The 15145-nt window shown below is 40.3% G+C and overlaps 1 protein-coding gene across 3 annotated transcripts in view; it reads left to right on the top strand.

The window, feature by feature from the left end:
* The window catches only part of mtcl2 (microtubule crosslinking factor 2), an 84762-nt gene extending 73626 nt beyond the window's left edge, over positions 1 to 11136 (top strand). For 2 of the 3 annotated variants that reach the window (XM_062392181.1, XM_062392183.1), the window contains exons 18-24: positions 1613 to 1677; positions 1816 to 1951; positions 2136 to 2717; positions 2987 to 3257; positions 3377 to 3637; positions 4112 to 4527; positions 5314 to 11136. In XM_062392181.1, the coding sequence (XP_062248165.1) occupies positions 1613 to 1677; positions 1816 to 1951; positions 2136 to 2717; positions 2987 to 3257; positions 3377 to 3637; positions 4112 to 4527; positions 5314 to 5460 (1878 nt within the window). In that variant the 3' untranslated portion in view covers positions 5461 to 11136. The remainder of the gene's footprint in view (positions 1 to 1612; positions 1678 to 1815; positions 1952 to 2135; positions 2718 to 2986; positions 3258 to 3376; positions 3638 to 4111; positions 4528 to 5313) is intronic. The other variant, XM_062392182.1, reaches the window with a different exon arrangement.
* The last annotated feature ends 4009 nt before the right edge of the window (positions 11137 to 15145 follow it).

The following is a 15145-nucleotide window of genomic DNA, read 5'->3' on the forward strand; positions in this document are numbered from 1 at the left end:
CACACACAATGAAACGAAGACCCAGACACACAGCTGGTGGGTCAGTGAGTCTCCTCTGACGTCTGCGGCTGCTTCCTTTGAGGTTTTCAGTCTCAAGGTGTCTGCTGTCCCTTTTTTTCCAATCCCTCCTTTCTTTCTCCTGCGTCTCCCTGCTCTGTCTGTCGAGTGCGATCCCATCTCACTTCTTCCCAGAAGTCCTGTAGCAGGAACTTGGCAGGAGAGTGAAGCTTGTTATATTTTTATTCAGTCTTGTCTCTGTCAGTGTGTCTGTGTCATTCTCTGCATCCAATAAATCCTGTCTTGTAACTTCTCTACTTACAATAAATTAAACTGTGAGGCCTTAAACCCTTCCTGTAAAGTTTGATTATAGTGCCCTCTCCAGGCCAGTCAAGGTTATTCAGTAGAATCAAGTAGCAATGGGATTTTCTGGGTTGGTTAACCAAACCTATCATGCTATGATAATAAATCATAGCATAACGCCTGTACAATGTCATGCAGTATAATATAACAGTTTTGCCATAAAGTTGATTGACACTGTTTTAGAGATGGTAAAAAAATATGTATTTATGGTGTTGTAGCGTAATTCAGTATATTCAGATAAGTTATAACATTGTGCCAGCCACACGTACAGTGGGGGCCAAAACAACTTTCTGTTTCAATTAAAAAAGTGATCTCAGACAATTTGACCCCACCCCACTGTCTATAAATAAAAGGCAGGCATATATAATTTAATTCTCACAGTTTTGTTAATGTCAACAAATAATATTATTATCATTGTAAAGGGTTGATTCCATGGCAGAACTGCTGTATTGAACGAAACAGATTGTAGAGGTGTACCTAATAAACTGGCCATTGTCTTTTAAGCAGTAAAATATAGATTTGATAGGATGAATTTATTTTTTCCGAATAAAAAAAATAACAGGGTTTTTAATCAGAATTAATAAAATTTATCTGAACAAAACACAAGAATCTGCTTCTAAATATTGTTTAAAAAGTCCAAGTGAAGATTTTTTTTAATCAAACAGAATAATATGGGTTTTAGTAATTATGATAGCAGGGCAATGCGTTTAATTCCCATTAACAATAGGATGTAAATTTTGTCATTAAATTCAGAAATACATAATTCAAAATTTAAGTTTCATAAATGTTTATGACCAATATAAAAGGTCGTTGATAGAAGACATGGACAAACGTTTCCCATCCAGGCAGCCATTTGTAGGTTTTAGTGAGTTGCAGGTGAAAATGAAAGGGTTTGTGCTCAACTGAACACATTATCTACAGAGTTCTGGCCTTTTCCCTCCTTCTCATCTCTCTCATTCAGTTTTTTTTCTATGGCTCAGTGTGTGAGATCAGCCCTCAAGTGTGAAACACACCGTCTCAGCATCACCATCTGTGTGTGTGTGTGCGCCACAGATAAATCAGAGACTCTCCACTTCCTCCTGTCAGAGAAACGCTCCAGAGGAAATGGATGCACAGACAGGAATGTGGTGTGGAAATGGTAGAAATGAAGAATGCTACAGGAGCTGTTTGTGCAGATGAAGCAGCTCATATAAATGCTAATATCAGTGATTTGGTTTTATCTGACAATCTGGTCCTTCTTCTGCCGCCACAGTCAAAGCCATCAGGTGGTGACTCCTCTGCAGACCTGGTCGTGGCTAACGGAGCAGTATCACCAAGGTAAGAGTTAAAAAGCATCCTCTTATGTGTACTTAATTTGAAACTAATACTTAAAGTTACTGTTTTTTATTTTTCAAAGTGTTTATTTCATTCTTTGGCAACATGTTTTCTCATTGATCCTCTCATTGTGGTTTAAAGGACTAAATCCACATCTGAGCTGGACAGACAAGAGGTCAACCGAGAAGAGAAAACCCAGTTTAATGTCCCCCATCTTTTGATTGGCCCAGAGCTAGTTGACCTTCCCAGGAAGAACTGGACCTACTTGACCAATGAGGTTAAAACGCCAAACATTGTTTTACATTTACTGGTTTAAAATGTATGTGATGTTTATTTGTATACTTATTAATTGTCATCTTCTTACTGTAAAATGTAATTTACTGGTGAGAAACTAGTGAGACAATGTTAAAGAAGATGGTAATAATTTTTGTTTTATTCTATCTTGTTTTCTCACATCTTAGACTCCAGAAGTCGGGGACACCTGTAAAACCTGGGATGGTCCCAGCGGCTCCTGCAGCAGTCTGGTGGGATCAGAGCTGGATCTGGAGTGCGTCCAGAGGAGCTACACTGCTCCAGACCGCACCGGCATCCGGATCTACTACAGCCCTCCTGCCGTGCGACGCATAGAGCAGCGGAGGAATAACCAGGAGCTTCAGCGGGCGCAGAATGGCAGCTCGTCCCTTCAGCCCAGGGGCTGGAATGGGGAAACCCTTGAGGTTCAGCAACAGCAGCCTTCATCCTCCTGCTTTTCATCCTCGTACGAGCAGTGGCTGAGCTCGCTGTCCAAGCAGCACAGGGAGCTGCTGGAGAGCAGGAGCGGCTGCGTCACCGGGTCGATCCCCAGCGTCATCAACAACGGCATCGGCAGCTCTGGTCACAGTGTGGTCGATGGGATCACGTCCTCTTCAGCGTTCCATGGCCTGGAAATTGGGGAGATTTCAGCCAATTTGAGTGATGACATGAAGGAGATGACCAACTGTGTCCGACAGGCCATACGCTCCACGTCTCTGGAGAGGAAATCCAGCAAGGAACCCGGAAGTCAGGTGCGATTCCACCTCCACAACTGTTGATAATCTAGCTTTTTTGATGTTTTTGGCAATAGGACAGATGGTGTGTAATAATAATGAAATCTTAATACATCTTATTTTAATTGTTCCTCCTGTCAAATAAGTCTATTTTTCAATCCAAATTCCTGAAACCTTTTTCATTGAACTAGAATTAAGTGACTACTCTCGACTACAAACTGGTTCCAGTGAAATCATTCAGAATTGTCTCCCCCCTGAAGCACTAAACTTCACATCCCTCTCTCCAGCAGACGGCCGGCATCTCCACCAGGTCCACGCAGACCTCTGCCCAGTACGTTAGTATTGGGCTTCAAACCGACATCCTTCCAAGCAGCAGGGGGGCGAGCTTCCACACTAAAGCCTGGTCCCCTCGGCCCTCGTCAACGGCCACATCCTCGTTGGTGTCAGCCAGAACCCGGCAGATATCAACATCTCTAGATAAAGTTCACAGCCGCATCGACAGGCCGTGCTGTTCGCCCAAGTATGGATCACCCAAACTCCAACGCAGAGTCTCCTCTGGTAATTAGATGTTTTTTTTTATCAGGAATGATGACTCTGTTACGTTTCTTCATTGATTCTCACTGTGGACCATCTTTATTTTAAATTAATAGTGAGGTGTCCAACTTTTTGTGTTTTAGGCTCCACTTCCAGGCTGGAAGTGACTTCCTCCAGGGACCGCAGCCTGTGGAGCCTCCAGCAGAGACCCATGAGTGGAGGCGGAAACGTAGGCGTAGGCGGATGCGCAGGCGGCGGCGGCGGAGGCGGACGCTCAGCCTGGGCTCGCTCCACCACCACCAGGGACAGCCCCGTCCTCAACGGCCTCACCGATGGCCTCTCCAGCCTCTTCAGCGTGGTGGAACACTCTGGAAGCACAGAGTCGCTGTGGAGGGGTGACGGAGGTAAGATACTGATCTGACCCTTGTTAACAGTCAGTAGGGCTGGGCAATAAATCCAAAATGTATACAAATCTACATTAAAAAACTCTAACAGACCTAATCTAGTGCATGTTGGTAGATTCAGTAAATACTTTCCCTGTGGTTGCATTCAACAAATATTGTGTTTCCTAAGTTATTATAACACTTACAGTTCATGAAGTCTACATTGTGTTTGTTTAATTCACTCTAGAGTTCTTGGGACACGTGTTGAAAAACATTGAAAACATTTTATGTGCATGCAGTTCATCTGCACGCACAGCCAGGACGTCAGGGTTACAGTGAATGATCTGGATTCATGATCCAACGCAGACGAGTAATATCTTAATAAATGTGATCCTCAGTTTGTGTGAAGAGCGAATGAGACGAGCAGAAACTCTGACAATCACAATTAATTCTGAACATAATAATAGCCCATTTCTGATCCCTGTTTACCATTAGGCAGCAGCCAGTGTGCCAGTCCAGCACGACCATCTCCTGCCGCAGGAAAACCCTCTGCAGCGGTGGCCTGTGGATCTGAACCCAGCACTCAGCGGTACAGTGGCCTGGTCCAGGAGTTCTTCAGGAGTGTCTGCAGCAGCCAAGACCAGGGAGGAGTCCTCCTGCCCGTGGAGAGAGCGCAAAAAGAATCCCCGGGCGGACTCAGAGGTCTGAGTGTCCTGGGGGGTTTTGTCACCATGGATGAGCCCAAGCCAGAGTGCATGTCAGCTGTGGTCGGAGGTCTCGCTAACGACAGTGTCACCAGGATTGTTAATAAGAGGTTTATGAGACAAACGGTCGGGGAAGAGATGGTCAATATCTTAGGAGGAGGGAAGGAACCAATGAGCAACGCCGGAGCTGCAGGAGTAGGGACGGAGGTAAGATCCTTGCTAGTTTAAACTTTTCAAACTTTAAACATTTGCAAATTTTCATGCAACATTCCGTTTCTGAACTATTTGAACAATACTAAGCAAAAACTTGCATTAATTAAATGAACAAATCCATCACTGTGACACTGTGTGAAGATCAATTTAAATAGTTTGCACTGCATTAACTTCTCACAATAATTTAATGCAATTACAGATAAGTACAGATTCAGTGTTCACTGTGATGGATTACACAGTTTAAAGCTGCAGAGTAAAGACTACTTGAAACCTGCAAAGAGTGGACAAATCACATATATTACCATATTTCTACCAACATTCACAGATTTATAGAACAACCCAGTTATTATGGAGGTAACACACCTGGCTGCAGGTAGACTGTGGTTACCGTGTAGTGAGACAAAATAAATTCCTTCATGTGTTCCTGTACAAAACAAACCTGCACAGAGAAGCTACACTGGTCTGCCGTTTAACCCGAAAGTCTCAGCTAATTAAATTAGTATTATTATTACACCTGCTTATATATTTAACCCCAGTGTTCTAATTCCATATCAAACATCTGAAAAATATTGAATCCAATGAGAAACTGGACTGGAAAGCTATCATCAGCATAATTGTATGATGTAACTGGTGAAACCAGTTTCTGGTTTCAACTTGTCTGAACCTTGTTAGTCATCACACTAATGCTATTCATGTTTGCATGTGTGTCACTTAAAGAAAGCTTCAAACACATTATAAATATTCTCCACGCCTAGTTGAACAACACCCTTTCTTTCCCAGGATGCACCCTGTGAATGCGCCGCCCAGTCATCCTGCCTTGCCCGACCATCCAGAACAGCAGCTCGCCATTCGCTGGGGCAGTGCAAGCACCGCTCACTAGAGTCTCTGGCGGCAACGGAGGAGAAGAAGGACGCCTGCAGCGACTGACGCCACTTCTACTGCCACATGCAAAGACACGCAACACACAGGAAGACACGCAACCACAAACACACACACACACAGGCAATACTGTTTCTTCACAAACACTGAACACCACTGCCATAAAAACACAACCTTCACCAAATGTACATACACACCTACAACCTGCCACACAGGCGCACTGCCAGACACAACATACACAGCTTGCACAGACTGCCCCACAAAGACACTGCCACACACACACACACACACACGTTCACGTACACAAACCTAGGTAACATTGAAGTAGGATAACAAGGACTGAAACCAACAGTTCGGAACAACACAAAAATACCAGCAAGACACAAAACTAGACACACTCATCATCTTAACACACTTAATAAAAAAAAAATCTGATCTCAACTGATGAGTCTAACCAGTTAAACTACGATGTCAGGACTGGACCTACACTCACCACCACTCCTCCACAATGATGGCACCATGTTAGAGCAGAGAGATAGGATGCAGTCCCAGTGTGTTGCTGTGGGAACTAAAAAACAGAAGAGGAGACATTGATCAGAGCTGAAAAAACATTTAACGTCCCGTTAGCAAATCTGCAACCTCGTCACATGCCCGCCTGCCGTGCTCGGGAAACACAGTTGTACCACTTAGATTGTTCAGCACAATAACATCCCTGCGAGTGTCTTCTACGACGGGCCCTGAGGATACATCTGATTCAGTTTGCAGAGCAGCGTCTCTCGTCAACTCGCAAAAAGGAAAAACTCTGCAGCGCCGTTGGAGTGAGTATCCCAGCGTGACCACGGTTGGACTCCATTGAAGGATGTTCGGAAGGGTCAGCTTCTAATGAGACCATGAAACTCATCTCGGACTGGACCTCCTACTATTGTTGTTAAGTAGCAACATCTGAAATCCCTCCTGGCTCGTTTAGTTGCAACACTCCACTAAGTTCCCAAAAGGACGTCGGCAGCAAACACGGGGACACGTTGTGGCATTGTAGCCACGTCTCGAACCTTGTTTTACCCTCCAGAGTCTGTAGGTGCAGCAGGTGGAAAAAGTGCCTGTCTGTTTCATATTTTTGAGATATTTCTCCACGGATGTCAACGTTCCCCCACCATCTGATAAAGACTGACGTGGTGTACAGTCCTGCAGCACTGATTGGGGACCATTCCATGCCAATCTGCATTTTTTTCTCCTCTTCTTGTACCAGTTTTTCTACATGCTAGCAGAACCCAGACCAACACAGCAAATGTACTCCATTCATCTCTGTTCTGTAGAAAAAAAGTTGAGAAAATCATGTGTGTCTTCACTGAATCATGCAATTGTGACTTTTGGAATCTGTGTCACATAATGATAAAGAAATGATGATACTGACCTGCTTCATCAATACAGCTCTATCCTCTGTGCTCGATAGGATCAGATGTGATCTTTAGGAAGCAAACACAGATTCTCAGTGTGTTCAAACTGCATCAAGCAGACAGGAGATATAAGTCAATGCATTCCTTTTATTACAGAGAACATTCACATTTCCTCAGTTCTGTATGTTGTGTTTGCCCGTTCCGTTCTCAGCTTCCTCTTGTACCACTACGTCATTCCTACAAGTCTTTTAGTTCCTCCTTTCTCTCCTCTCTGGAATACAACTGTCATTGTTTTTCAGTGCTACACAGATGGTGAAGCTCCAGTATGATTAATGTAGAGCTGTAACAACATGAAAAGATGCTTCGAGCTCTGAATGTCCCACTGACAGTTATTAAGTAATCATTTTACTAAATTCTTAATTTACTTATTGATTTTTCAAACTTTAGTGAAACATGTTGTTTAACTAAATTAAAATTGTGTCTCCGTAAGTCAGTTGGATATCTGCACACTTATTATTTATGTACAAAAACTACAAGTACTGTAAACTAAGAGGATTTTTATAATGTTTTTTTTCTCCCATCTGTTTGTTTGCGATACCATTCTCTTTCTAATCAATCCACCAATAATCAAAGTGCCTGTCAGACTGCCTGTTAGTCAGCTCACACCAAAACTGGACTCCATATGAAAAAGAAAACCAGCAGGCCTTTTTTCTTTAAATGGGTAAGATTGTTTTTGTGAACATAACTACAGCAAAGTACTGTACCACAGTGGAGGAAGGACAAAATGGTTTACAGGTATAGAAGGGTATAAGAGGTTTTCGTTTTATACCAAGGATTATTGTATTTCTGGAAGCTAAATTATTTTTGTTTGTTTTTGTTTTTTTATATGGATGTTTTTATGGATTACTAGCCTGTTGTTTCTATTGAGTTCTCATGGTGCTACTTAGTGTAAAGTCTGCTGTGGGACGCTGCCTTTAACAAGGCATCCACCAATCGATCCCCTCGTCTATTTCAATGTGTCTCCTCCATGGTTTGCGTCGGAGCAGCAGTCGGGTGTCTCTGTCTCTGCGCACAGTTTGATGACTCAGCAATTTGAAATAGGGCATTACCGTAACAGTGCATGTATCTAAAATAACACAGTGAGGAAAAGCCACAGTCTAAACACTGCTGTCTGCCTCCAGTCCAGCCCTCACGGCTGGTACAAAACCAACTGTAGGAAACCAGTCTGTGCTTCAGAAGCTACTGGCCCGATTGCCACATGAATAGTTTTGTCTCATTCCCGACCACATTTATACAACAGGTAGTTTTTAGCCAAGAAACCTGAGACCACAGGAATAATTTAACCTTGTTGAAATGTTTTCGACTGTCCCAAAAAAAAGCACAGCTAATATAGTTGCGTCCACATCTACTGCTCTACTTGTCATGATATAGCCATCTGTCAACGCTTTGTCGTAGTGTCACACAATTAAAAAACACATCTGTTGATTTTAAATACATGTTACGTATTTAACGTTAACAATAGAAAGTGTGGAAAAGCTGAAAATAGATCATTCCATTGATGTTTGTTTCAAGGATACAATTGTGTTTCTAGTCTTGAGTTTCATCTTAAATCCAACTCATTTAATCTGAAGAATACTTAAGATCGCTAACAAGCTAGCTGGTTCCCTCAGCTGGGCAGCTACATCAAACTCAACGTGTGTTTTCTCTACTTGAAAAAAAAATGTAACAATGATTTTCCATCAGGATCAATGTTCTTTTAAATATGCAGTTATACAGTGAAGTTCTGTATCCAGAGGTCTGGCACGATGTATCAAACCGTATAGTTCATCCATGACCACAGCAGCTCAATGTCCAGTGTAACGATCTTCATTTGAACATATCAGCACAATGAAAAGCTGCAAAATCAGTCAAATAGAAACCCAAGCCAAGAAGTTTGCCTCTATTGAGAAATAGGAGCCACTAATGCTATTTTATGTTCACGCACAAATTACAGTTCATGCTGCACGTTAGCAGGACACTGAAAACTCAGCACCTCGCCGACATGTTATTATATTTGCCCAAAATAGTTCAAACGCATTATTTGAAACTTTGTAAGGGAGAATTAAGAAACACCTAAAATAGTTTTCCCTTCAATGTGGCCCTTTAGCTGCTGCCTGACATCTTTGCCGAAAAAACTCTAAACGGATCCTGAGATGTTTACCCACAGTTCAGTTGACTCCAGTCTGGCTCAGGTTCAGTCTGCAGTGACCACAGTCCACTGATGACTCAGTCGTCCCACATTCTGCCACCACACACCGGATTCAATCATCTGAGACCACAAAGGAACCTTTATCACACACTAATATTAGGTTTGGCAACAATTCTGCTATTTGGATATATTGCAATTCTACAAAATAATATTGCTAAATACACTATAGAATCTATCATGATGAAACCAACCTTCTTGGGCTCAAAATTGTTCCTTTTATTTTGAAATCTGAACATGATGTCAATAATAAGTCTGATGAGTTTAGAATAGGATTTTGAAATCAAACCTTTGCCACGCCTGTAAAAAAAAAAGCACAAATCTGAAACTAATCATACTTTTCAAACTTTTTACATTCAGACACATTGGCATCATTCACTCTAAATAAATAAAATAATGTAATTTTTATATTTTAATAGTCCGCAGTTTGAGGACAAAAAACATTTGATATTTTATATGTAATGATTTAATGTAAAGCTTTCTAAGTTGCCGATGATCCCACCTCACTGACCTAGATGAAGTGAACCAGATTCTGTTCTACCTCGTCCACTTATGAATATACTCGGAGATGCGTCATTGAACAACACAGACTCATGTATATTGTAAATATGATGAATCACCTGAACACATCTGTCGCCTGTAAATACCAGAGCTTCAGTGTCATTGTCCTTTCGTCCTGTCAATTTGAAGGTCACTTTAGTGCCTTTACGCTTCTGGACGACACAATGCCAACCAGGTTCACTAAAACAAGATTGTCGTCATTTGTGGTCTTGCAGTAGGTGCAGACTGAATTGTGTTTACATTACTATTATTACCATTATTCTCATTGTGACAGATAATCTGTGTCGCAAGTCACTATCGGATCTCAAAAGTACAGTTTGCCTAAGAGACTAGTTTTGCTTCACATCTGTGTGACCAGACCTCCAAATAGGTTCGAAATTGACCAATGTCGCATTGGTCAATCTTTTTTAATATTGAGTCAAGCATAATCTTATGTTGTTATGATGTGAATATGAAGATATGAAACAAAAGACGATTCCAGCACATGTCAGGTTGTGGGGGAAAAAAAACTGCCACTGTCTTATATGGAGGACACAAACAAAATACAGTATGAAGTTCCGTGTTTTTAACCAATTTGACCATAAAAACATTGGGATTTATGACTTTACACAGTAATAATGTTTTTTTTAAACTTTCCCACAATGTTGGATTTTTATTGGATCTCAGACCTACTGCAACCTGGACACATTTTCTATTAGAATCTAAAATGGCGCAATCAGCATACGACTCTTTCCGTCTGTGATGTCGTTTATCAGTCTTGTCTCCGCCTTTCCGGCTTCTCCACCTTCCTGCCAGGTGTCACGTTTGCTCCTCCCCCTCAGATACAGAGTCACTGCAGCCGACAGACGAACAGGTCACTCAGCATCACCAGCCAATGACAGATGTGCTCTCACAGGTCGCAACCACGAGTCTCTTTATTCCCTTGTGTCTGTGACATGAACCTCTTCCGCCTCTTTAACATGTTTCCATTACCGTTCATATGATTGTTACATTCTGGCAGTATGTACATGAATTCCTTACTGTTCATAATGTTATAGATAAACTATAACCTAGAGACAGCCTGTATATTCGCTTTATATAACGTACTCTTGTCCTTTTTTTTTGAAATGCTTGACTCTTTAGTAAAAGGAGAATGCAATGACAGTTATTAAATAAAACGAGTGCACAGTAAGGAAATGTGTCCCCCCCTTGCATCACCACTTGAAAAGAGAGGAAAGGCTTGTACTCTCTCTGTCCTTTTTGTTTCGTTGAGAAAAAGCTGAATATCAACAGCAGGTCGCTGTGGAAGTATGTAGCTCTCTGATTTTACACACCACCTCCTCTGTACATAGGTGCATTTAGAAACCAAGGAAATATGGCAGGAAATGTTGAAGACGTTCAATGAGAACATTTGATCCAAGCAGATTTTTAAACGGGTTGGGGGGATTTTCTTCTTTTTTGCAACCAATGTAGCTTGCAAAACACAATATTATAAATGCCTCCTGTTTGTCATAGAATTCACAAATAAATGTTTGTTGGAATTTAGTATGGTTTCTTTTCCTCTTTTTGTCTCTTTTTTTGTTTTGGGACTGCCTTATTTAAAATGCTTAACATATAGGTTTTAGGAGATAAAATAGAGGTCAGGGCCGTGATAGAAGACAGAAATAATGAAGAGAATTTGGTATGAAGAGGAATAATAGTTTGACAAAGAAAGTTTACCAAGTCCTTGAAATTAGCGAATTTGTTACAAATATTCATTGTCAATAAGAGCATTTTCTGATTTTTTCACCTTCTACTCTCCTGAACTTAAGGAAAGATCATGATCACACAGATCGTAGAAGCCTTTGGTTTTAAACACCTGACAAACACAATCTGCCACCCTGATCTTTTCTGTTAAGGTACATACACACTGTACTTTGGTATTTATGTTTAGTGCCAATTTACACCCAGGAGATCATGTTCCCTAATCTATACACTAATGAATGAGGAGTGCAAGCTGATGTAATTATATTATCGAGTTGGAAGTGAAAACCTCCTTTGTTTACCTTTATTTCATGGTCCAGTCCACAGAGACTACACTGCATTATTAATGGCCATTTGGCTGCAGTCACTTTGACTTTGCGCCCTGTCTACTACTGCAGATAAATGTGAAAGCGCTTATTATCTGGGGGTAGAGTGGAGAAGAGTCCTGACCCATTGAGAAGAGTGGACAGATGGTGTTTTATTGAGATTCAGCATTTGGAGAACACACTATGAATATACAGAGAAAGTAATTAGGCAGCAATTAACGCCCTGTTCTCCGTAAAGCAGTTTAAATGCACCCTTAGCTAAATCTACATTTGATTATAGTTTTCTGTGAGGTGTCCATATGGCTCGAAGAGGCAACAGAACGGGTGTACTTTCTAAGTCTGATTGGGGAGGAGTGAAAAAAGAGCAGAATGAGAAAGTAAAAAAGAATGAAAGGAAAATTTGCTCCACATAAAGAAGGAAAGAAAAAACACTGATTTAAACAAACTGGTGGAGAGACACGCAGGTCGGCCAGGGTCACAAACTACCTGAGGATGTTTTGCCCTTGAAAAGCTTTTTTAAATTGAGATACTGTTCACCATTAAGTACAATATATGGCAATATAGATATGTTTCTGTATATTGGGCACTGTCTGAAGATTGTCCTTGAATAATTAAATTCTGAACTGCATCTCCAGTGTCCAATGCCCATGAAACTGAGAGAGAAAAACTCAATCAGAGTACATTAATATTTAAACACATATAGATCGACTTGTTTCTCAATTTCTCATTTAATTCCATGGATTTTCCTGAGCAGGCAATTTAACTGAACTCAAATCCCTGCCGGACCTAAACTGAGGAATAGATTTTACTGCAGGGCTGTTTGATTTCAATTAATTCAGCCAGCTCAGATGTGGGATTTACAGAAGGCAGACCCACCTCTGTCTGACCACTAGCCCTGACCCGTGCCTCTTTTCTAGACCTCTGTCTGACCCCTTAACCCTGACCTATCCCTCTTTTCCAGACCTCTGTCTGACAATCTAACCGTGCTCAAGGCTGATCTCTTTCTCCCAACAGACGGGAAACAGATTATTTCACTGGGAAGATTTTTTTTATGTAAATCCCTCAGTGAAGTTTCATCTAAACTAATGACTGTATTTTAATGAAGCGTATAACAGCCCAGGACATCATGGTACCAGCAGAATGAGACTCAGGAGGCGCAGAGGTTAAAGATACAGATCTGTGTGGAAAGCTAAACTAAAATGGTCAATGTTATCTCACAGGAGCCACTGAAGACTCAGCTTTTTCTCTAGGAGTTGAAAAGTCAGCAGAATAAAAATAATCCACCATACAACTAACCATAGCACCTTTCATTTTAATTATTTTTTTTATCACCAAAAAAAACAGATCATTCCTCAGACTTTTCTTGTCAATTTCATTAAAAGGAGGTTCTGTTTTATTCTTGCCTTCAACAAATCACATTAAAAAATCGAACCCATCAATGAATCAACCCTAAATTCATTGAAATTCAATTCAATTTTTATTTGTACAGCACAAAATCATAATTTCCATTATCTCAAAGCACTTTGCATCGTTGCAACACTGTGCTGACTGTGAGGGGGAAAAAGCTATTGATGCAATCACAACAATTCTCTTCATTACAGGAAATATTTATTTCAAGTATTCATATCTATGTTTATTTACATGTCATTTATATATTAAGTGATGCATTTACTGATCTTTAATTTATGGACTTGTGTGACTACAGTGGTTTTGGTAAATTCTGTATTGAGCACAAGATGGTTCAGCATTCAGGATAAATACAAGTCGATCAAATGGATTCAGGATTAGACGTTAGAGTGACAATAAAACATACTAATGCTTTCATCATTAGTCAGACATACTAATGCTTTCATTATTAGTCAGACACCCCCCCCCCCCCCCCCCACACACACACACACACAAAAACCTAACAAGATAAACTGCATTGTCTGTCCAGCAGGTGTCAGAGTTTCCCCTGTCTTGAGGTTTAAGACACTGGGTGAGTGTTTATGACACACAAGTAAACAACCAGAAGACAGAGACCGGATGTTTCTGCAGCGGCTCACAGAGGTGAGGAGTATAAAGCTATATTTATTAACTGCGAAAGCATTATCAGTAAAATGTGTCAGAAGTATCAAAAAAATAATTACATTTTTAGAAGCATTTTTCAAATTATTAGATTGATAATGCAATAATGTGTAATTAGTAGTTACCTGTAACAGTTAGTTGTAACTAGTGCAAATAATGTAAGGTAGGTTAGCTCAGTGGTTTGAATCCCCAATACACTTTAATCTGCACTGTAATCCTATATGTAAATGATATTATCACATAATAGGGATATTCAAATTAATTTATCTTAATTCATGATTGTTAAAGAATGATGAGATAGGAGAAGTGGAACTATTACGTTTGTAGATGGAGAGATGGTGACGAATTGAAATGGGAGGTAGTTCAAACGGAGAATACAAACCAGCAAATCTTTGGGATTATAAAAAAATAAATAATGATATGGTAAACTCAAATGAAAACGGTGAATAAAGGGAGTAGAACATAAATCAAATAAAAGGAGTAGTCAGAGTCATGTAAAGGACAATACACACATGTAGGACTTATACACTCGGCCAATGTGTGGCGCTGTAGGTATACTACTGCAATCAACAAAGAAAACGTTTTTATGAGGCACATTGTATTAGGTGAAGCTTCCTCTTAGTGTTTCAGTTCACCATGAGTTACACACTAGTTCTTAACTTATGCAGGATCAAACACACATTAGGAAGCAAAGCATGGAGAAGGCTTTGTAATACTTATCCTGTCATATCAAGTCATATGTTAAACAAAGCCAAGAATTATTATTATAAATGAAAAAACATGAACTAAAAATAGATTTTCACACATTCCTTCATATGAAACTAAATTGTCCAGACTGCAGCAAACAAAAATGGAACGCCACTAGCCTGAATACATCATTCATTCTTTCAAAACCTTTATTCAATCATGTTTACACTGTGTACACAGCAAAACGTAAAACAGATTAGTAAATCAGTGACAAATGTTAAAGTTGATATCAGAAGAAAGAGTATTATGCACTCTTTATACGATGGAAACAGCACAATTTGTCAAAAACTGCTGTCTAATATTTCCATTGGTGACTTAAAATCTTTGCTTTCTGATATTTTTGCATTCTTCTTGTGATTGTTTTTTTTTTGATTAAGTCCTTGTTGTGTTGCTTTTATTGATCAACTCTTGTTAGGTTTGATGTATTTTCTAGTTGTGAATATATCCCCTCCAACAACATCAAGGACTGCAGTTGAAACCCACCTGAAATCTTTATTACGTAATGAAAACATGCACCAAAAAAAAAACAATAAATAAAAAAGGTGATCTATATTTTGCTTCCATCTAGTGGTGAGTAGTGGAACCTGCAGTAAGAGACAACCCGGCTGAGAGTGAAACAAAGAACAACAGATGAGGAGGTGGAAGACCTGGTTGCTGTTTGTATTTGTATG

Source organism: Platichthys flesus, chromosome 7 (genome assembly GCF_949316205.1).
Source record: "Platichthys flesus chromosome 7, fPlaFle2.1, whole genome shotgun sequence".
Lineage (NCBI taxonomy): Eukaryota > Metazoa > Chordata > Actinopteri > Pleuronectiformes > Pleuronectidae > Platichthys > Platichthys flesus.